The following is a 22,863-nucleotide window of genomic DNA, read 5'->3' as shown; positions in this document are numbered from 1 at the left end:
CTAGAATATGAACTATTTTGGAAAAAGTGCTATGTACAGCTGAGAAGAAGGTAAATTTAGCTGTTTTGTGGTGGAATATTCTATAGATGTCCAATATGTTTATTAGATTTACAATGTTAATTAGGTTGGAGATATCTTAATTGATTTTAGGTTTTTGATGTCCTGTTTATTGGTGATAAAGGTATACTGAAAGCACTCACTATTATGATGTGGGGTCTATGTGGGATTTAATATCATGGGGTATCTTTTTTCCATGTAATTGGGTGGGTTGACATCTGGGACATGAATATTTACTATTGTTTTATATTTTTATTGGGTTGTTCCCTTGTCTAAGATATAGTGACCTTCTTTGGCTCTTCTGATTACTTTCTGTTTGAAATTGGCTACAAAGTATTCTTCATGAAGGGAATTTCTACCTCTTTTTAAAAATTAAGAGTTAAAACATACATAATGTATATTCAAATAATTATTAGAGATTAAGTTATTTTAATTATATTTCTCATGAAATAATATCCTTTTTTCAACTATTTGTGTAAACAGTTACACTACTGGATTTTTTTCTTAATATGTACTATTTCTTTTTATTTTTTACTTTTAAATTTGTTCTAATTAGTTATACATGACAGTAGTATGCATTTTGACATATTGTATACAAATGGAGCACAATTTCTTCCTCTGGCTGAACATGATGTAGAGTCACGTGGGTAGTGTAATCATACATGTTTATAGAATAATAATGTCCATTCTACCACTTTTCCCACCCCACACCCCCTCCTCTCTCTGCACTCCCCTCTGCCAAATTTAAACTTCCTTCATTCTTCCCTACCCCCACTCCTAATTATGGATCAGCATCTGCTTATCACAGAGAACATTTGGCCTTTGTATTGTTGGTTTGGCTTATTTCACTTAGCATGATACTCTCCAGCTCCATCCATGTACCTGCAAATGCCATAATTTATCCTCTTAATGCTGAGTAATATTGTAGTGTGTGTATATATACCAAATTTCTTTATCCATTCATCTATTGAAGGTCATCTAGGTTGCTTCCACAGCTTAGCTATTGTGAATTGAGCTGCTATAAACATTGATGTGCCTGCATCACTATAGTATGCTGATTTTAAATCCTCTGGGTATAGACCAAGGAATGGGATAGTTGGGTCAAATGGTGGTTCCATTCCACGTTTTCTGAGGAATCTCCATACTGCTTTCCATTACACTGCTGGATTTTTAAATTATCCTGAAAACCATGAAGTATTTTTAATCTTCTATTTATTTATTTTTTCTTGATAGTATATTTTCATTTAAATCTTACATAACTCAAGTTTTGTACAAAGGTATATAGTGAAAAATTGGGGTTTCCCTCTAAAGCCTTAAGTATCCAAAGTTTAAAAGGTGAATTTTAAAATATCCAAATAAAACAACAAAACCTTTGTGGTGTATTATTCTTTTAATACCCAGCTACATTAAAGATTTCATTTATTTCTTTTTTAATATTTTTGTAAGTTTGCCATTAGATAAAGTTGACCTATGGGATTTCCAGTGGGGCTTGTTCTGGTTTTGGCATCAAGGTTATGCTAATGGCCTCATAAACCCAAATCATTCTAAAAAAGATTATAGAAAAGAAAGTAAGAGAATCTACTTACAAAATGATATGAGTGTAGTATTTGGGGATTAGCTTTTTCCCCCAATATTTTTATAGGTACATTATAATTCCACATGATTGTTGGATTTAATTTTGAGGGGGTGCTAGAAATTGAACCCAGGGGTGCATTATCACTGAGCTATATTTTCAAGCTCTTTTCATTTTTTATTTTGAGACTGGTCTCTCGAAGTTGTTCAGGCATCTTCCTAAGTTGCTGAGGTGGGCCTCGAAATTGTGATCCTTCTACTCAGCCTCCCAAGTTGCTGGGATTACAGGAGTGGGCCACAATGCTCTGCTATAATGGTTGCATTTGTTACATATTTGTACCTGCTCACAATATAAGTATAATTTGATAATTATCATTCCTTACAGACTCAACAAAGGGAAACTCGCTGAGCTGTAGGCTGAGCCAGTTCTTGGATTGTGGTACCTACTCCGCTGGAAAATACTATATTTTATTTGAGTAAAATACTCGCTGATCAGAATAGAATACGTTTGGTGAACCAGCAAAGCTAGAAAAGATATATCATTGAATTGGAGGCTCAAGACTGGGTTACTGCCTCATAGGTAAACAAACATACTTAAAAGAAGAAAGGAAGGAGGGAGTAAAGAAGGAAGGACAGAAAATAAGGAGGAAGAAGAAAAGAAGAAGAAATAATTCCCAAACATTCTCAGGAATCTATAGTTCATCTAAGGTTTTAGAATTTGTTGCCAAAAATATTGCACCATGAAGTCTGCTCACTCTGGTACCCAGACAAGAAGTTCCACCATTATGACATTCCACCCAACCATGGAAGAATTCTCAGATTTCAACAATTATATTGCCTACATGGAATCCCAAGGGGCACATAGAGCTGGCCTGGCCAAGGTAATTCCACCAAAGGAATGGAGAGCCAGGAAGACCTATGATGATGTCAGTAACATCTTAATAGCCACTCCCCTGCAGCAGGTGGTCTCTGGGAAGGCAGGTACGTTCACTCAATACCACAAAAAGAAGAAAGCCATGACGGTGAGAGAGTATCACCTCCTGGCAGACAGCAAAAAGTATAGAAGTCCCCCACACCTGAATTTTGAAGATCTGGAGAGAAAGTACTGGAAGAGCCGCCTCTATGACTCACCAATTTATGGTGCTGACATCAGTGGCTCCTTATTTGATGAGAACACTAAAGAGTGGAACCTGGGACAGCTGGGAACCATTCTGGACCTGTTGGAGCAGGAATGTGGAGTTGTCATTGAGGGTGTCAACACGCCCTACCTGTACTTTGGCATGTGGAAGACCACTTTTGCGTGGCACACGGAGGACATGGACCTTTACAGCATCAACTACTTGCACTTTGGGGAGCCCAAAACGTGGTACGCAGTGCCCCCTGAACACGGGCAGCGCCTGGAGCGCCTGGCCAGGGAGCTTTTCCCGGGCAGTTCCCAGGGCTGTGAGGCCTTCCTGAGGCACAAGGTGGCCCTCATCTCCCCCACAGTCCTCAGGGAGAATGGCATTCCCTTCAACCGCGTGACTCAGGAGGCTGGTGAGTTCATGGTGACATTTCCCTATGGCTACCACGCTGGCTTCAACCATGGCTTCAACTGTGCGGAGGCCATCAATTTCGCCACTCCGCGGTGGATTGATTATGGCAAAGTGGCGTCTCAGTGCAGCTGTGGGAAGTTCAGGGTCAGCTTCTCCATGGATCCCTTTGTGCGTATCCTGCAACCTGAGCGCTATGAGCTGTGGAAATGTGGACAAGGCAGGGCGGTGGTGGACCACACTGAGCCTACAGCGCCTGGTAGACAGGTGATGACCACCTGGAGGGATGTCTTTTCACGTAGGAAAGCTTCTCCCAGCCTGAGACAGTTCCCAGTCTGGCAAGACCCAGCAGCTCTGGACCACACCAAGCCCACCGCATCAGCAAAACAGAAACAGGTTCCTGGGAGACTGACCCCTAGCCTGAGACACCACCGAGGCCAGGGAAAAAGATGCCTCAAATGTCCTGTAGCCACAGGCTGTGGGAGCCGTGGCTGCACCCCAATATGTCCTGCGTCCTGTAGCATGTCATCCCCAAAAAGTTATATGCAGCCCAGGGCTACAGTTAAGGGCTGCTTCCCAAAGTCTGGAAGGATCCGGGCACGAACCAAAACTGTTAATCGTTTTTGTTCTTGGGAATTGGAGGCTCCTGAGCCTACTGTCTTGACACAGACCAAAAGACCCCTAATGGTGCCCACAGGGAACACAGCTTCAGGTTCTGAGCATCAGCCCTTGCCTGAGGATAGTGCTTTGATGAACGATTCTGTATCTGTGAGAGCAGGGCCCTATTTTCCTGCCAAGGCTTCTGGATGTTGCTGTGCCCCTGATCTTCAACCCTTGGGTCCCCCACTGGATCCTGACGAACCAATGCACCCTGGCCCATGCTTGCAATCTCTGGATAACATCACGCTGAATCTCCCTGAAATTGTCCCACTGACTCCTCCTGATTTCATTCCATCTTTAAGAGTTGCCAATGATGCTACTGGGGACTGCATGACACCTGCTGAGGTTGTAGGCTTGGACCACTCTTATTCCTCTAAGATTCTGGATCCAGTGGAGGTCTCCATATTCTTCTTGCCACTAGAGGGATTTGATCCTTTGACTTTGGAGAAGCCTTGGCCACCAATGGATGCTCTTAATCTTGGCTACTGAGTATATTGTAAATGTGACTGTGTCTTAGACCCCTAGTCCTCATGTTTTGGTTTAAATATAAATTGTCCCCCTGAACTCATTCAGAAGAATTATTCCTGTATGAGTGTTATTGTTTATCTAGGATAAACAAGTGTTAAACATGCAATAATTTCCATAAGAGAAATGATTAGATCACAATAGGTATGGCCTAATCATTGAATTAATCTAGTGATACAGACTAACTGGGTCAAAACTGTGGGCACATAAGTTGTGGCTACAGAAAAGTAGATCACTGGGGGCCTTGGGGGTTTATATTTTGCTTTTGATGAGTATTGATTTTTCTCTCTCTGCTTCCTGGTTACCTTGTTCTGAGCGGCTTTTCTCTGCCACACTCTTCCACTGCAATGTTCTGCCTCACTGAGGCCCAGAGCCATGGAGCTGACCAACCACAGAACCTATGAAACCCTGAGTCAAATAAATGTTTCCTAAGTTGTTCTTGCTGGGTCTTTTGTTCACAGTGATGAAACTTGATTAAAACAATGAGTCTTATGATAATGGTTTTAAGAGAATGGAGAGTTAATCTGTGTATAGTGTTTAAGGTTGGGACCTTTAAAATGTGATTAGTTTAGATAAGGTCCTTAGGGTCCAGCTGTCATGACAGAATCCTAGTGACATTATAAGGAACAGGAAAGAGACCATATATACACAGAGATATGTACACGTTCTCCCTACCATATGATGCAGCCAGTAGACACCCTTACAGGTGACTGCATCATCCTGTTTGGACTTTCATTCTCCAAAATCATGAGTCAAAATAAATTCGTATGTTTGCCAAGTAGTCTGCCTCGGATAGTCATTATAGCAATGAAGTGCGGGCAAATCCACTCAGGAAACTTGGAAGGAATCATTGAAGTTCTCAGCCATTCAGCAATCCTGGCATGGGCCTGTCTCTAGTACCTGTTCCCTGTTACTTTCAAGAATTGACATTTCTGAGGATGCCTGATGCTTTCTCCCACTATAACAACTAGGGCTCACTGTGGCCTAGGAAGTGGATCTCCCCACCCTATAAGCTGCCACAGGAAGCTGTAGCATCTCTCAGGGACTCTCATAACACTCCTGAACATGGCTGTGCCTGTGGCCCCTACCATGGTCTAGATGCCATGCCTACCTCTTGTTTCCTCCTCTATGATATATGCTTCTAGCCCCCACAATCATGGGTCAACATTGGATGATGCAGAGAATCTGAGTGAGCTTCTTTTCTTTATCCCCAAATTCCATCAGGGTGTCTGTCCTTAATCAGACTTCCCCTGGACCTTGCCACTGCCAAAGTGAGGCCCAGTAGCACCTCACAGCCTGACAAATGTAACATGCTCTGCTTCCCAGGCTACCACCAACCACTGCTCCTGAAGAAACTAAACCTTTTGACCAATTGAGTCTGATAGTTCTACTCCAGGCAGGTTTTGTAACATTATTGTTGTTTAATAAATTTGTTATTTATAATGTGTACCCACAAAACAAAGAGGAGGAACCCTTAAAATATATTCTTCATATCAAAATCGTATGAAAGAGATATATCTAAACAGTGTTTCAAGTAGATAAGAAAAAAAATATAATGCCAAAACTGTACCAAGGAAAATGCAAACAAAGAAACCTCACTGGAGTCATGGATCTTAGTATCAGACTAACAAAATGAGACCAAAGCTATATAGAGGAAGGGTGTGTGTGTGTGTGTGTGTGTGTACTTTTTTTCTAGTCGTAGATGGACACAAAATACCTTTATTTAGTTTTATGTGGTGCTGAGGATGGAACCCAGTGCCTCACACATGCGAGGCAAGCATTTTAGCATTGGGTTACAGACCTGGCCTAGAAAAAGGGCACTTAAAAAAAAACAAATTGTAATTATTAACATATATGAATTGTGCAAATTAATGAGTTTTACTGTGATCTCTCTCGACATGAATATATCTTGCTTTGATCATGTCCACTGTCTAGAAGTTTCTTCATAATACAAAGAACTCTTTAAACACACTTTTCAATGAAAGTAAAGCAGTTTTGAACGTCCATGTAACATTGTCTTTCATTAAATTTCAAATATTTTTGTTGTGGTTAAGTATATGTAATATATGATTTATTTTATTAATAATTTTAGTGACTATAAAAGACAGTCTAATTATACAACCATCACAACCACCAACCATCTGCAGAGCCTTTCCTCACCACAAAGTGGTACTCTACCCATTAGGCAGTACTTCATATTACACTGTGCTCCAGCTGCCAGAATCCATTATTCTACTTCATTTCAGTATTAATTTGACTCTTATGGCACCTACAACAAGTGGAATGATACAGTATGTGTTGTTTTGTATCTGGTTTGTTTCACTTAGTATAATGTGAGCATTCACGTTGTAACATGTATCAGAACTTTCTTCTTCTTCAACACTAGACTCTGTCCCAGTCCATATGTACACAACATTTTGTGTATCTATTCATCCATTGATGGAATTTGGGTTTTTTTTTCCACCTTTTGGCTGTTGTGAATAGTGCTGCATGAGCATTGATGTACAAAAATATTTTAAACTCCTTATTTAAAGCCATTTTTATCGCTCTTTAGTTTCAGTTCCCTGTTCTTTATTAAAATCATGCATGTATTGACCATATTTCTTACTAAATGACTACAGTATATTACTTTTTATATAATTATTTTTTAATTTAAAAAATTATACCTAAGGTTATTATTTTAGACTTAAAATGAACTGTGGCATTCCCCAGGGGCATTGAGAGTCTGCTGAAAGCTACAGATCTTCCCCTTCAACAACTCTACACACGTAAAAATCTATAAACATTTCAGGGAACTCATGGTTCTCTTCTGTTATATCCTAGGTGACAGGTTTATAATTCTAGTTTCTTTCCATATTTCCTCATTGTGGGGGTCTGAGGCTTTGGAGGAACACATTTATTCCTCCCTTCATTAGTACAGCCTGGATATAGGTATGCTCCATGTCTTATTCTTACTGGTAGTCTCTCTACACTCCATGTGGCTTTCCTGGGTGTGGTGGACAGGAGGCTGTACAGTGCCAAGAAGCTCTTCCCAAGCTTCACACACTCAAGCGTGTGGGATCCCATTGCAAGGTGTGGGCTGGACAGTATAGTGCTCCCCACTTGGGCTCTCAGAGGTCGCCAAGGTTCTGACTGTATCCAGAGCAGGTGGAGTGTGCTTGTAGGAGAATGCAGTGGCTTTGGAGTATACATCTGAATCTGGAGAGTGGAGTCTCTCTCTGCTTCTGGATCACCATGACGTGAGCTGCTTCCTTCTGCCACACTATTCCACTATGATGTTCAGCCTCACCTTGAGCCCTGAGGAATGGAGCCCTCCTTCTATGGACTCAGACCTCTGAAACCGTGAGCCCTCAAATAAACTTTTCCTTTTCTAGAATTGTTCTGTTCAGATCATTTAATCCCAGCAGTGAAAAAGCTGACTACAACACTACTTGTTTGTCCATGTTCAATAAGTTTTTCTTACATTCTATCTTGTAAAATCAAGAGACATTGATTAAGAAAACCTTATATACAGATAAGTGTAGAACTCTCTTTGCTCTATTTTTAGGCTTTTCTTCACTTCTAAGAAATAATGAGTTCTGCGTATCTTCACGGTTGTAACCATAAGTCTGCACACAAACGTAATATGTCATTTATGTTTCACCAACTTCTTCCCCATTGTGTCATCTTTTTAGAACACTCAATGTACATAATCTAAGCCTACTGCTACATACACAGATCCCAGCAACTTGAAGAGTCAATGGGCAATTTTCTTTCTATCCCTTCCTCTGCTGTTGGACAAATGGATTACTTTCGCATCATTTTTTTGTTGTTTTATGGATTGAAACCAGTGGTCCTAAATCATGGAGCCATATCCTCAGCCCTTTGTATTTTTTCTTTTGAGAGAGGGTCTCTCTAAGTTGCTTAGGGTCTCACTAAGTTACTGAGGGTACTCTGAACTTGTAATCCTTCTGCTTGGGCCTCCAAAGCCACAGAATCCAGGTGTGCACCACCACGCCCAGCTACTTGCACAACTTAGCTACCTCATACAGTACTTCACTGAATGTCTTCATACTCAGAAATAAGGTTGATGAGTTGTATTTATGTTTACTTTCAACTTTTCTTGGGACAGCTAGTTGGGTTTTCAATTTCTATCTCCATTAGTAATCTGTATCATCACACCTATTAATTTTTCCTATATCAGTAAAAAGTACTGTCTCATGCATTTCTCCAGTTATTAGTAATCTTAAATATCTCCACATATATTTTGGCCCTTTGGATTTCTTCTGTTTTGGATGGTCTGTTCTAGGACTTTGCTTACTTTTTTGAGTTGACTATTTTTAAAAAATCAATCTGTTGTCATTTTTTAATGTTATTATTATTTTTTGCAGTACTAAGATTGGAACTTAGGGATTCTTTGCCACTGAGCTATACCTCCCAGACCATTTTATTTTTATTTTTGAGACAGGATCTCACTAAGTTGTCCAGTCTTGGCTAGAAATCGTGACCCTCCTGCCTCAGTTTCCTGAGAAGCTGGATTACAGGCATGTGGCACTGTGCCTGACTTCATTTTAGGACACTAATTCATTTTCTCCTTCATGTTCTCTCTTTCTCTGGTACCAGGGATTGAATCCAGGTGTGCTTAACCACTAAGCACATACCCAGCTCTTTTTCATATTTTGTTTAGAGACAAGGTCTTGCTAAATTGCTTAGGGCCTTGCTAAATTGCTGAGACTGGATTTGAACTTGTGATCCTCCTGATTCAGCCTGCCAAGCCACTGGGATTACAGGCCAGGCCAAGCTCCTTAGTCTTGAACCTTTAGAACTGTGAGCTGAACAAACTTCTTCAAAAATTATCAAGCCTCAGGAATTTTATTGTACCATTGTAATAGTGGTCCGTTTCATGCTTTGAATATAGCCCTTGCTGCTCTGCCAGGGAGGCTTATTTTAAAATGCACATGTGTTTCTTTTCCTCTTCTCCCTCTCACCCTCCCTTTCCTGTGAGCAGAAAACTAGATTATCCTTTCCCATCCCAGGCCAAATTATCTGTCTTTGAGCACAGGCCCACGACAGGAAGGAGAGGGAACCAGAAGATCTAGAAAGTGACTATCTTCAAATTAGCAAATAAATTTCAGTACCCATCAGGGCAAACCTGGGATCCCCTGTCAGGGCACATATAAAAATTTTTTAATATTTATTTTTTAGTTTTCGGTGGACACAACATCTTCATTTTTTTAAAAAAAAAATTTATGTGGTGCTGAAGGATGGAACCCAGAGCCCCGTGCATGCCAGGTGAGCACGCTACCAATTGAGTCACGTCCTCAGCAAGAAAAAGTCACTTTTTTTAAAAGAGAAATCAACTTTGAGATTATTTTTTGAATATCTGATATCTTATTTGAATATCATGTCACTTAATGTCTCCATGACTCTATTTCCTCACCTGAAAATAGAGTTCATAAGATTTTCCTTGTAAGTTATTGTGAGGATTAAGTCAATGATTTTTTGAAGAGTAAATTAAACAGTGTCTGGCATTTGAAATTCACCAAATAACACATATGTTCTTTTTTTATGTACTCTCATTAGTTCTCAGGGAAACAGACCTTAATGGGATACCACTATGCCTTTGCCTGACAGCTGAACACTAGGATTTTACCTAGGATTTGCAGAGGTGAAGAGCAATGAGCACCCTCATACAGAGCTAGTCGGTGTGATTTGATACTAGGGAGGATTGAACTGAGGGATGTACCTACCACTGAGTTACATCAAGGCTGGCCTCAATCTTGCAATTTTCCAGCCTCAGCCTCCCTAGTTGCTGGGATTACAGGTGTGCAACCACCACACCAGTTATTTTAGCTATTTTTAGTAATATTTTGATTATGACTGTTGAGGTACTTCCGTTCACCAAAAGGCATGAACAGGAGGGTGAAGACAAACCAAGGAGTGTAAATAGATATTGTAATACTCATATCCAACAAAAAGCTACAATATCAAGTACATAAAGAGCTATTACAGTTGACTCTCTGTATTCATGGGTTCCACTGCATCTCCGGATTCAAGCAATCATGGAATAAAATTGTTTTTTAAAAATTAAATCTGTACTGAACATGTACTCTTGACACTCCCTAAATAATAGAATATAACAACTGCCTCCATTGCATTTACATTGTATTCGGTATTATAAATAATCTAGAAATGATTTAAAGTATATCAGAAGACACATGTAAGTTATATGCGAATACTGCACCATTTTATATAAGGGACATGGGCATTCATGGATGTCCATATCTTCAGAGAGTTCCTGGAACCAGTTCCCCCCCACCCCAGATACTAAGAGATAACTGTACAAAAAAAGAGAACCCAGATTCCTGATATTTACCTATGATTTGCAGAGGTGAAAAGCAATGAGCACCTTCATACAGAGCTAGTGGGTGGGTAATTTGGTAAAAAAAACTGTTGAAAAGCAGTTTGAATGATAGTTTGCATTCATGTTCTATGACCAAGAGTTCCATTCATTAATATGAGTCCACATGAACACCTGCACACAGTGTACGAAGTCCAAAAATGATCAGGGTAATTGTAAGAGGCGAAAAGTTGAAAGAATTCAAATGCTCATCAATAGCAGAAATAGTCATACAATTGAATACCTTATAGAAAGAAACTGGAATAAAGTACAGCTACGTGGAGCAATATCAGTGTCAAAAAAGTATACATAAAGCATATTTAAATATATAACTATGATTCTTTGTATGTAAAGTTCTATAACGTTTTAAAAACTGGGCCAAATTTTTGTTTATATAATTTATTAAAATTCTTCTACAGGAAAAAATTATATTTTCTCTCCAATTTTTAAATTTATTCAACTATTTATTTAAATCAGTGTGAACTTTTTTTATACATTGGATTATACTACAATACTATTTTTATTTCATTGCTTGCTCAGTTTCTTTGAGAGTTGACCATTAGGAATGGTTTTATATGCCCCTTTAACAGACCCCAATGTTTTTGTTTGTATTTAGCACATCCTTATTTTCAGCATTATAAGACAATGGAGGTTCATTCCATGTATTTCCTGCCACCTTTTTGTAACTTTTTTTTTTAAATGTTTTCCTTTTATTTAAGGAGCGGGTACTGGGGATCAAACCTAGAGCCTCAGGCTGGGACTGTAGCTCAGTGACAGAAAACTTACTTAGCATGTGTGAGGCACTGGTTTGATCTTTAGCACCACATAAAATAAACAAATAAAGGTATTCTATCCGTGTACAACTACAAAGGAAATTAAAAAAACAAAAACGTAGATCCTCATACATGTAAGCAAGTGCTTTACCACTGACCTATACATCAGCTCTTTTCATTTATTTATTTTTCATTTTGTGACAGGGTTTTGCCAAGTTGCCCAGGCTGACCTTGAGTCTGACCTCGAACTTGTGATTTTCTTGTCTCAGCCTCCCCAGTACGTTAAATTATGGGCATGCACCACCATAGCTGGCTGGAAACTTTTTTGATTAATGTTACTAGTACTTTATTTTATTTTTATTTAAAATAATCACATTTCAGATTTATTAATTATTTCTATTTTTTAATAAACTTTTCCTTTTGTTTGTCATTCTGCCATTTTTATATCTCATTTTCTCTTTTTAAGCATTTTTAATACTTATAGATGGATAGAATATCTTTATTTTATTTGTTTCATTTTTATGTGGTATTAAGTGTTGAACCTAGTACCTCACACATGCTAGGCAAGTGCTCTGCCACTGAACTACAGCCCCAGCCCCAATATCTCATTTTCTTTAGCAATGTCCTGTTTTGTACGGTTTTCCTTTACTTTTGCTACCTGTTTGTATTGAACCTAAAAATCAATAGGTTTTAGAAACCTAGATATTAATTTTCAAATAAATATGGTTTTGCTCTGTGTTTTTATTGTTGACTTTAAATTTTACTTTATTGTGGTCAAGATTATGTCCAATATATTAATTCTGTGGAATTTAGTTAATATTTATTTTGTAGTTTGGGTAAGTTTTTATAAATGGTTTCTATGCATTGAAAAGCATTTTCCATTCGCTTTGTGGTTGTTGCAGTTTAGATGATCAAAGTTAAGTCTGTTGCTCAAACTTTTATAGCATTGTTAATGTTCTTCTATGTTATATTGGTCTTTTAAAAAAAACCCTTTGCATGTTTTACCTTATAATGCTCAGTCTTGTGTTTCTGTATCTCAGCTCTGTGTGGTTAGGAGCATGAAGTTATTTGCTGCAATGTGTTCCTAGTGAGGGTTTTTCTCTTTTTTTCCAATAGCAATAACATGTCTCTCTTTGATCTTATAAATCTATTTATATTTATTTGTATTGGTATTTTTATCCCAACTGTTGGTTTTTTTTTTTTTTTTTTTTTTGTAATCTTTGTTTGCCTTCTCTGATCCTTGATTTTCAACCTCTTGATTTGATTAGACTGGATTAAAAAGGGGGAGAGTGGATGGGTATGGATTAAATGAGATGTCAAATTAGGAACCTAGCTCTGTGATTACATTAAGTGGGTGCTGATTATATTGGAGCAGAACTCAGGTGTAAAGCCAGGGTGTTCCTAACCTGGGCTTTCTGTGGATGGCAGCTGCCAACAGGAAACTTTCTCTGTGTGCTGGAATATGCTCACCTGGATCCAGGTGGTCTTTGGGAAGGCAGATATGTTCACTCAATACCACAAAAAAAAAAAAAAAAAAAAAAAAAAAAGCCATGATGGTGGGAGAGTATCACCTCCTAACCTCCTGGCAGACAGTGAAAAGTATAGAACTCCCCCACACCTGAATTTTGAAGACCTGGAGAGAAAGTACTGGAAAAGCCGCCTCTATGACTCACCAATTTATGGTGCTGACATCAGTGACTCCTTATTTGATGAGAACACTAAAGAGTGGAACCTGGGACACCTGGGAACCATTCTGGACCTGTTGGAGCAGGAATGTGGAGTTGTCATTGAGGGTGTCAACACGCCCTACCTGTACTTTGGCATGTGGAAGACCACTTTTGCGTGGCACACGGAGGACATGGACCTTTACAGCATCAACTACTTGCACTTTGGGGAGCCCAAAACGTGGTACGCAGTGCCCCCTGAACACCGGCAGCGCCTGGAGCGCCTGGCCAGGGAGCTTTTCCCGGGCAGTTCCCAGGGCTGTGAGGCCTTCCTGAGGCACAAGGTGGCCCTCATCTCGCCCACAGTCCTCAGGGAGAATGGCATTCCCTTCAACCGCGTGACTCAGGAGGCGGGTGAGTTCATGGTGACATTTCCCTATGGCTACCACGCTGGCTTCAACCCTGGCTTCAACTGTGCGGAGGCCATCAATTTCGCCACTCCTCGATGGATTGATTATGGCAAAGTGGCGTCTCAGTGCAGCTGTCAGGAGGCCAGGGTCAGCTTCTCCATGGACGCCTTTGTGCGCATCCTACAACCTGAGCGCTATGAGCTGTGGAAATGCGGACAAGACAGGGCGGTAGTGGACAACACGGAACTCATTTTGTGAGTCATACAGAACTGATCACCTGGGTTCATCAGAGACTTGATCCACTTGACCCTTTCCTGGGTCTGTATGGAGACGGATGGCGGGGGATGGCTGTGGCCTAGGGCTTGGGACTTGTCCTTGCCCCCACTCCCTCCTCCGCCCACGCGTCCAGAAGTACCAGGTACAGAAGCCTGTCTTTGTGGCCTACAGAAGTGCTTACTGCCCAGCTCAGAGATGGTGCTCCCAGAGTTCTCAAGAACCCCCCACCTCTGTCCCCCATGGTCATTCTTGAGTCTGCGTGGCCCAGTCCTTCTCCCATTACCTGGCAATGTGTGAGTGGTGGATGACTTTGGAAAACTTTAAACTCAGAAGTTGACTCTTCAGACTTCACCCAAGAGGTTCTTGTTGGTGGGCACACACATTCTGGGCTCCTCAGCTCAACCCCTCTCTGAGGAGGGTGGCTTGGTGCACATGCCTGCACTTCTGAGCCCTGATGGCAGCATCATGGAAGGGCTTCTGGCTGCTCCTGTGCCTCCATTTTAAAATCTTGGGGACTTCTGGATGCTGATAATCTGATGCACCCTTGCAAGTACTTGCTGTCCCTGGACAACAGCATGGGAAATCTCCCTGGCAGTGTCTGACTAACTGTTCCCAATATTCTGACCTTAGAGATTTTTCAAGCAGTGCTGATGGGAACCGCATCCCCACCCTGAACCTAATTAAGGTTGTAGCAATGGATCATTTATGCCTATAGAATACTGTCCCCAAATGAGGTTTCCAGTGTCTGTGGCACCCCTTTCTGATATACTGGGGTTAAAGCTAGATGGACTTGCATCTATGAATTCTGAATTATTTGCCATCAATCAATGGCCTGAAACTTCTGACTGTGGCTATTGGATATGCTGCCAAATGTGGCTGTGCCTCTTCCCTCAATCCTCAGAACCATAGAAGTTCCCAACCAAGTGACAATTTTGGCCTAGGCCTGTCCCTAGTAATAATGACATAACAAAGAGAGGTGCACTAGCAATGAGAAAATAACAATTTGGAGCCATGAATAATCTGGCAACAATGGAATTGTATCGAGGCTGATTGAATAAAATTGTTCTTTCATTCATATCTCTCTCCACTATTATTTCCTGACTGAATTATCAATAAAGAAATATTTCATTTCCTTGGTGCAGAAACACCTGAATCCAGTATTTAGTTCTTGAATGATACTTTATAATCTTACTGGAATATCTCAAGTTAGAATTGGTGGTGGTGCGTAACAGACTGTAGCCCATGTTTTGTTGTTACTATAATTAATGTTTTTTAGGATAGTGTTTTCATATATGTAGCTCTCAACTTTATCTATATCCAGAGCAGACCCTGGGACTTAGGCGTTTTGTGTGTGCCACCATGCATAGTACCACATCATCTGTGGAAAGGGGTGTTCAGAATCTAAGTTTTACAATAATGGCATTTTTTTTCTAGTCATGAAAAAACTTAAAAATATTTTTACAAAAAATAAATCTTCATCAAATCCAAAGGCTCACACATGGTAGGCCTAAGAAAGGGAAAATCAGGTATGGCCATGACATTGTGGTAGCTTTTTCTGTGCAGCAGGTGAGAAAGGAAGGGGAAGTTCATTTCTAGATAACTGGATGGAGAAATGCTGGAGGTGGGGCCAATTTGAGGGGGGAGATCAGATTCAGTCATAGCTAAAGTTTGATGTGGAAGGAAAATGTTAGACAAACTGCTTGCACATATGACAAAAATATAGCATGAAAATCAGTAGCTCCTTATATAATAGAAACTTTGAAATCTGGGAACAATTTTGGACCTGTTGGAGCAGGAATATCTCTGATAGGGCACAGTACCTAGTCAAGAACTTCCAATGGAGAGTTGTCATTTGCTCAAATGGAGAATTATTGTTTGCTGAATACAGCATAGATTTGCTTCAGATCCCCAGACCAGTGGTTCTCAAACTTATATGTGCATTTCAATCACGTGGAGGTGTATCACACTGCAGATTTCAATTACGAAATTTGGGCTGGGATCTGAGGTTCTATGTGTTCAAAAAAACCCCAGGTATTATCAATACTGCTGATCATAGATCATTATTTGAGTAGCAAATAATATAGAAGACTCCAGTGCAGTGGTGCATGCCTGTAATGCCAGAGGCGCTGCAGGATCATGAGTTCAAAGCCAACCTCAGCAAAAGCAAGGCACTAAGCAACTCAGTGAGAACCTGTCTCTAAATGAAATACAAAATAGGGCTGGGGATGTGGCTTAGTGGTCAAGTGCCCGCGAGTTCAATCCCTGGTACTCCCCCACACCCAATTAAAAAAAATGTAAAAGATTTCATTGTGATTGTCCTATGGAAATTTGACAGCCTTCATCAGTGATTCTTGAAGTGTGGTTCCCTTTCCCAGAGTCTCAGTATCATCTGGAACTTGTTAGAAAAGCCAGTCTGGGGTTGCACCTTCCAGACCTATTTAATGAGGAGCTAGGGTAGGACTCAGCACTCCAATTTAACTAGTTCTCTGGATGGTTTTGTTCTCACATGAATTTGGCAACCACTAGAATCCGTAAGTTGATGGTTCTAAACCAAGTAATATAATCTCTAGAAAGGAAACCTAGGCATCAACAATGTATATATTTTAAGTTCCAATGCACAAGGGACTCAGATGATTCCAGTGTTCAGTAAAGGATCATTGCCACAGAGCACCCACAGGTGCTGAGAACACAACTGAATCAGCAGAATTTTAAAGGACATGTGGCAAAGCTGCTTCTGCTACAATCCTGATCTGGTGGGAAGTTTTTATCGTTCTGGGCCCAATGTGAAACAGCCTTTTGTTCACCAGGTATATTGTGTACGTTGCCTCCAAATTTCTAAAAGACACCTACAGCTCTGTATCTCTTTCTTAGTATTTTGAAGTCTCAGGGCTCATCCATACATCCTTCACTTTGAAGGAAATACCCAAATGCAGGCCATTCCACTAGATTTAAAAGAACTCCACTGAGTTACACATGTGTACTATCAAATCACCAAGAATATTTACTACGTTGTTTTTCCTGGTCCTATGAAAAGGATGTAACCAATAAAATAAATCAGTGTCCTGTGTTTTGGTAAGTTGGTGAAGATTCCATGTGACTAGGTAGTAGCTCAAATCCATAAAGAATAATACTGATGTTAGATAAGTAATGTGTTTTATCATCTTTCTAGATTAGTGTTCCTTGTGTATAAGAATAAAGAAAAATATTATGTAGATTCATGTATAGATTGTGCAGTGATCTCTAAGAATAGAGCATTTTGGGCTGGAAAAGGATTAGATTTGCCATCAGACCAAGTTAAAAATCCTAGCTTTATCAACGCTTATATGGTTATTGGAAATTGAGCAAATCAATTCAATATCTCTGAGTCTCAGTGTTCTTATCTCTAAAATAGGAACAATACACTCACATCAGGGGTTACATAAGGACAATATTAGTTAATCCATGTAAATCATTTTTATCAGTGCCTACCACATACTAAGGGCTCAATTATCACTTTATCTTAATTGTCATTTTAGAGACCACCAGGGAATATGGGTTTTGCATGGCCTTAGGAAAAGTCTGGGTCAGAATAAGGAAGAGTTTAGGTAAGTACTCTTAGGAGAATAAAAATAGAGGAGCAGGTCAAAAGACAATTTGTCATTCCCCCTAAGGAGTTAGGTCAAGGAGAATAAGGGTTTTATAAAGTGTGTGTGTGTGTGTGTGTGTTTGTGTGTGTGTGTGTGTGTGTGAGAGAGAGAGAGAGAGAGAGAGAGAGAGAGAGAGAGAGAGGAGAGAGAGAGAATTGGCTATGGCTTCTCTTGCAACAATGAGGAATTAAAATTGTTCTGTTTGAATTGACAACGAAGTTGGGGGTGGGGGTTATGTCCTTCTCCAACCAGGATGAAGATAGTAGAATGGGATGAGTGCAGGTACCCAGAGGAAAAACATTGACTGAGTTCCTTGGGTAGACAACAGAGAAGAAATGAGAGAAGAAATGAGAGTTGGGGAAACCTGCCTGGGTCTGAGGGGCCTGGTAACTCAGCTATAACAAAGTCCCTGCACTGTTCCTCATTGAGTGCTGGAGAGGATGTTCAGAGAGTGTTGCCTTTGCTTTACAGCAGAGCCAGAGCATTGGGGTGAGGCTTTAGATGTCTGCAGAGGTGCCCATCACAGGGGTTGCATGGAGGAAGCTCTGCCTGCCTCCTGCTGGGGCTTCTGCTGTAAGATGGACTTCAGGACAATTGATAGACATCGTTTAGGGACCTGAGACTTGCTGTTGATCTAGGAGGACAATTAATTCTGTCAGTGGTAATCAAGGAGTGGAGAAAACTCTGTGGTAACCAGAGTTACATGAACCTTTTATAGCATATGAGATGAACACGTTAAAAAGATTTAAATAACCATAGTGAAGGGCACTCTGAAAAGATTTTGTATACTGCTGCCATAAATGGAAGCATGATTAAGCCCTAGTCCTGAAAGCGTGTAGCTTTCTACCCTGAGTTCTCCACTGCTTTGTCCCTGTCACTCTGTATTTTGGCATATTCTCACCACCGCAACCTCCCATCAGTAAATGGTGTTGAGAGGCCTTGCTCTGGATAGACGTGGTGACTGTGATGTACAGAGCCAGATTCCCCAGGGCCTCGGCCACTCCCTGCATTGTCACCTGGCTGTCAGGCAACCTTCCCTGGCATGGCTTCAGAGCTGCAGAGGGTTTCCTTCCTCCTTGTCAAAGAGAAGGTGACTCCCAGGAAAGTCTGACTGCTTGTCCATTACCAGTGACCTTGCATCATTGGTATGAGAAAATCCAGGAGGGCAGTATCTCCGTGTAGCAATAATGGTTCTCAGTCCATTCCTTCCCCACCACCTTCTCCACAGCCTCTTATTTTTCTTTGAATGGTGAAGTAAATGAATGATGAACCGTTGATGTGGTGTGATACCTTCCTTTCCACAAACAGCCCATTCTTAGGTCAGGTATGAATCACGAGCGCACAGTTGAGCCTGCAGTGTGATGTGTTTAGTGGAGCAGAACTTTCCCTCCGTCACTGTTGTCACCTTTCCAGCAGTTAGGGAGGAAAGCTCGGTGGAGTCAGCTTGAATGTGAGCTGTGCTACTTTCTAGTAATGTGACTTTCACAAAAAAATCATTGATTTTCTTAGATCCCAAATTATAATGTAAATTTTATGTGTGTGAAAAGATGTAGTGTGGTGTAAATGTGACAGGCATGTAGAAGGCACTCAATGAATTTGAAAAATAAAAAATGGCTTCTGTGTTCCTATACACAAAACCAAAGGCAAACTTTCAAATGCTTTCATTATGGGACTCGGTGGTTCTGCTGTTGCCCTCCTCCCCACCCACACAGGCTTACTCATGAATTTTTTTGACAGATTATGTTTTGGAAAGTAGAGTTATCACATACCCCGTCCCTCAACAATTGCACAGAATCTCCCATTATCAACATCCACCACCACAGTGGCTTGTTTGTTACACCCAATGACTCTACATTTATACATAGTTATTGCCCCAAGGCCATGGTTTATTTTAGGAATCAATTGTGGTGCATATTTTATGGATTTATAAAACTGTATATAGATATATATATATACCTGCTCTTATTATATTAGAAAAATAGCTCTACTGCCTAAATATCTACTGTGTTCCACCTATTCATCCCTCCTTAGCCTCTGGCAATCCTGGATCTTTATGACAACTTTTTCTTTTTCCAATGTATCATAGAGTTGGAATCCCACAGTATGTATGTAGCCTTCTCAGATTAGCTGCTTCTACTACTTGTTGTTGTTGTTCTTCTTCTTCCTTATCCTCCTCCTTCTCCTTTTTCTTTGTTACTGGGGACTGAACCCAGGGGCCCTTTATTACTGACTACATCTCCAGCCCTTTTTATTTGAGACAGGGTCTTGCCAAGTTGTTTAGAGCCTGGCTAAGTTCCTGAGGCTGGCTTTGAACTTGCAATCCTGCCTCAGTGTCCCGAGTCACTAGGATTTCAAGCATACACCATCACACCTGGCTTCAGATTGGCTTCTTTTACTTAATAATATGCAATGAAGTCTCCTCCATGTCTTGTGGCTTGATAGCTTATTTCTTTTTATTACTGAATAATATTCCGTTGTATGGACATACCACAGATTAAACATTCACATATTGAAGGATGTTTTTGTTACTTTCAAGTTTGGGCAATTATGAATAAAAATGCTATAGACATCTATATGCAGGTTTTGGGGTGGATAAATGGTTTCAATTTATTTGGTTAAATACCAAGAAACTCAATTGCTGGATTATATGGTAAGAGTATGTTTAGTTTTGTAGGAAAGAGCCAAATTATTTTCCATCCATCACTTAATGTTCTTTTTTCTCATGATCCACCACATATTTGTACAAAAGGTCACACATGCTTATTTGTAAATTCCAATCCTTGTCATGTTTGGCCTTGTTGCAGTGCTACCAGGGCAAGGTCAGGATTTCATAAATAGTCAGGAGCCCAGAGACTCAACCTTTCTTCAGAACTCCTATACTGGCTTTTTGAGTAATCTTTCAAAAAAAATCAGCTCTGTCCTCTGGGTCTCCATGTCCTTATTTAGGCAAAAGAAGCTTCTAGCCACATGACACCTGTGCTGGAGTTGGCACATGGGTTCAGACCAGTGTGAGTAGTATTTGTGCTAAATAACCATTGGCTATTAACAGTGTTACTTATAAGCTCAAATTTATAAGAGGTACATTAGAACTGTACTTGAATGCATACTTGTAGAGATTGGTGTGTAGGTCTTTCAGAGTTTTCTGATATTTCTTAAAATTTTTTAGTTATAGATTTTGTGTGACTACCTGACCACATTGAATTTTTCATAAAAATTAGCCTATGCTAAATTATTTTTTAAATATTTAAACAGATTTTTTCCAGATGTTTAGAAACAACTTCACCATGATATTTATTTTATTGGGTCATAGCCATGTAATTAAAGATTTTTTTCTTTCAGTGTTTGTGTTACCTATCATTTCTTTAGATAGAAACACACAAAGAGTGGCTAGGAATTGACTACAGAGAGAAGCAGGAAGGAAACAGATCTGAGTTGAACAGAACCCCGGTGAGGAAAAACCCCTCACTCTGGTGGCCTTGGGGTCCTCACTCTGCTCTCTGGCTTCTCAGAATGAAATACCCAATGCTGTCTTATCTCTTCATTGCCACAGAGACCTGTTTCGGTGACCTACAGTGACCAACAGGATGATACCTTGAGAATGTTTTCACCAATCCTCAGTGTTGTGGTTTAGATGTGAAATGTACCCCAAAAGCTCATGTGTGAGAAAGTGCAAGAAAGTTTTAGAGGTGAAATGATTGGGCTGTGAGTGCTCTTAACCTAATCAGTGCATTAATCCCCTCATGGGGATTAACTGGGTGGTAACTTCAGGTAGGTAGGATATGGCTAGAGGAGGTGGATCTATGTTGGGGTTTATAGTTTGTCCTTGTTGAGCAGATCTCTCTCTCTCTCTCTCTCTCTCTCTCTCTCTCTCTCTCTCCCTCTCTCTCTCTCTCTGTCTCTGCTTCCTGGTGCCATGTTCCCTGCTGCTTCCCTCTGCCATCCTCTTCTGCCACCATGTTCTGCCTTGCCTCAAGTCCTGAGGAATGGAGCCACTGTCTATGGACTGAGACCTCTGAAACTGCAAGCCCTAAAATAAACTTCTCCTTCTCTAATTGTTTTCAGTTATTTTGGTCACAGCAACAAAAAGGCTGAGGAAAACACTCAGCAAGGGTTGGATATTATGGAGATAAGCCATTTCTGGCAGGACAAAGGTCGGGCACGTAGGGGAAGAGGGCCATTATGGAAGGTACCACCCTCCCAAAAAAGATTTGCTTGCTGGGTTTCTGCATTTCCTTACCTCCTCTCTAGTACCCTGGCATCCAGTATCCCAATATCGTAAATATTTAGTATCTTCCACCCCCAAAAGAACTGTATCCAGACCTGTGGATCTCGGAGTGTCTTTTCCTGCACTCATAAATGCTTTTTTCTCCTGTCCCACTCCTCACAGCCTGTTCTTAAAATACCCACATTGTGTCTAAGTACTTTAGATTCATTCATTCATTCATTCAATGAATGTTTACTGAGAACCTGTTGTGTACCAAGCACTGTTCTTGGAATCGAGGACAACAGTTTAAACTCTCTTGAGCCTACATTCTCATCATGAAGATTGACATAAAATAATATGCCAAGTAATTTAAAAGGTCAAGAGAAAAAAAAATAAAGCACAGTAAAGGGTTAGAGAGTGACAGGGCTGCCATATTTGGTTGGGTGGTCAGGGATGACATCTTTGGACTGTGGTCTTCAAGTGAACCATGTGGATGTGGAATGGAGCATCTTTATGGGAAGAAGGACAGGTACAAATGCCTTGAAGTAGGAACAATGTGCTTGCAGATTAGCAAAGAGGCTGGCATGAAGGGTGAGGGATTGGGAGTCAAGGCAGAGGTCTGGATAGGGCCAGACAGGAAGAAACATCTTGCTCAGGGCAAACTTCTCCAGTATATCACCGAGTGGTTGGAGTAGTTGGTGTTTTAGGTAAGCTGGAGTGGAAGAACTTGGGAGCCACAGAGTCTTTGAAAGTTCATGTAATATACAACTAACCCTGGAAATGACTATCTTTCCTGCCAGTTATAAATCCTACTATAGCAGGACTGTTTGGAGGAGAGATTACTGAGGATTGACCCAGAGATGATCTACTACTGAGCTGTACTCCTAGCCTTTTTTATTTTATTATTTTTTTAAATTTTGAGATAGAGTCTTGCTAAGTTGCTGAATCTCACCTCAGAATTGCGATCTTCCTACCTTAGCTTCTTGAGTTGCTGGGATTATAGGCCTGTGTCATTGTGCCTGGCTAAGAACTGTGTTTTTCTTTTTTTTTTAAAGAGAGAGAGAGAGAACTTTTTTAATATTTATTTTTTTTAGTTATCGGCGGACACAACATCTTTGTTTGTATGTGGTGCGGAGGATTGAACCCTGGCCGCACGCATGCCAGGCAAGCGTGCTACTGCTTGAG

General features: G+C 40.5%; 2 protein-coding genes across 2 annotated transcripts; both read left to right on the top strand.

Annotated features, from left to right (window-relative positions):
• The first annotated feature begins 2,369 nt into the window (after positions 1-2,369).
• LOC143387786 (lysine-specific demethylase 4D-like) lies at positions 2,370-4,310 on the top strand. The gene has a single exon (XM_076841958.2). It carries the CDS (start codon positions 2,370-2,372, stop codon positions 4,308-4,310), a length of 1,941 nt encoding a protein of 646 aa, XP_076698073.2.
• An 8,650-nt stretch (positions 4,311-12,960) lies between these two features.
• LOC143387775 (lysine-specific demethylase 4D) lies at positions 12,961-13,830 on the top strand. The gene has a single exon (XM_076841953.2). It carries the CDS (start codon positions 12,961-12,963, stop codon positions 13,828-13,830), a length of 870 nt encoding a protein of 289 aa, XP_076698068.2.
• The last annotated feature ends 9,033 nt before the right edge of the window (positions 13,831-22,863 follow it).

Source organism: Callospermophilus lateralis, chromosome 2, assembly GCF_048772815.1.
Source record: "Callospermophilus lateralis isolate mCalLat2 chromosome 2, mCalLat2.hap1, whole genome shotgun sequence".
Taxonomy (NCBI): Eukaryota; Metazoa; Chordata; class Mammalia; order Rodentia; family Sciuridae; genus Callospermophilus; species Callospermophilus lateralis.
The sequence above is the reverse complement of the archived record's forward strand: the minus strand, read 5'-3'. Positions and strand labels throughout refer to the sequence as shown.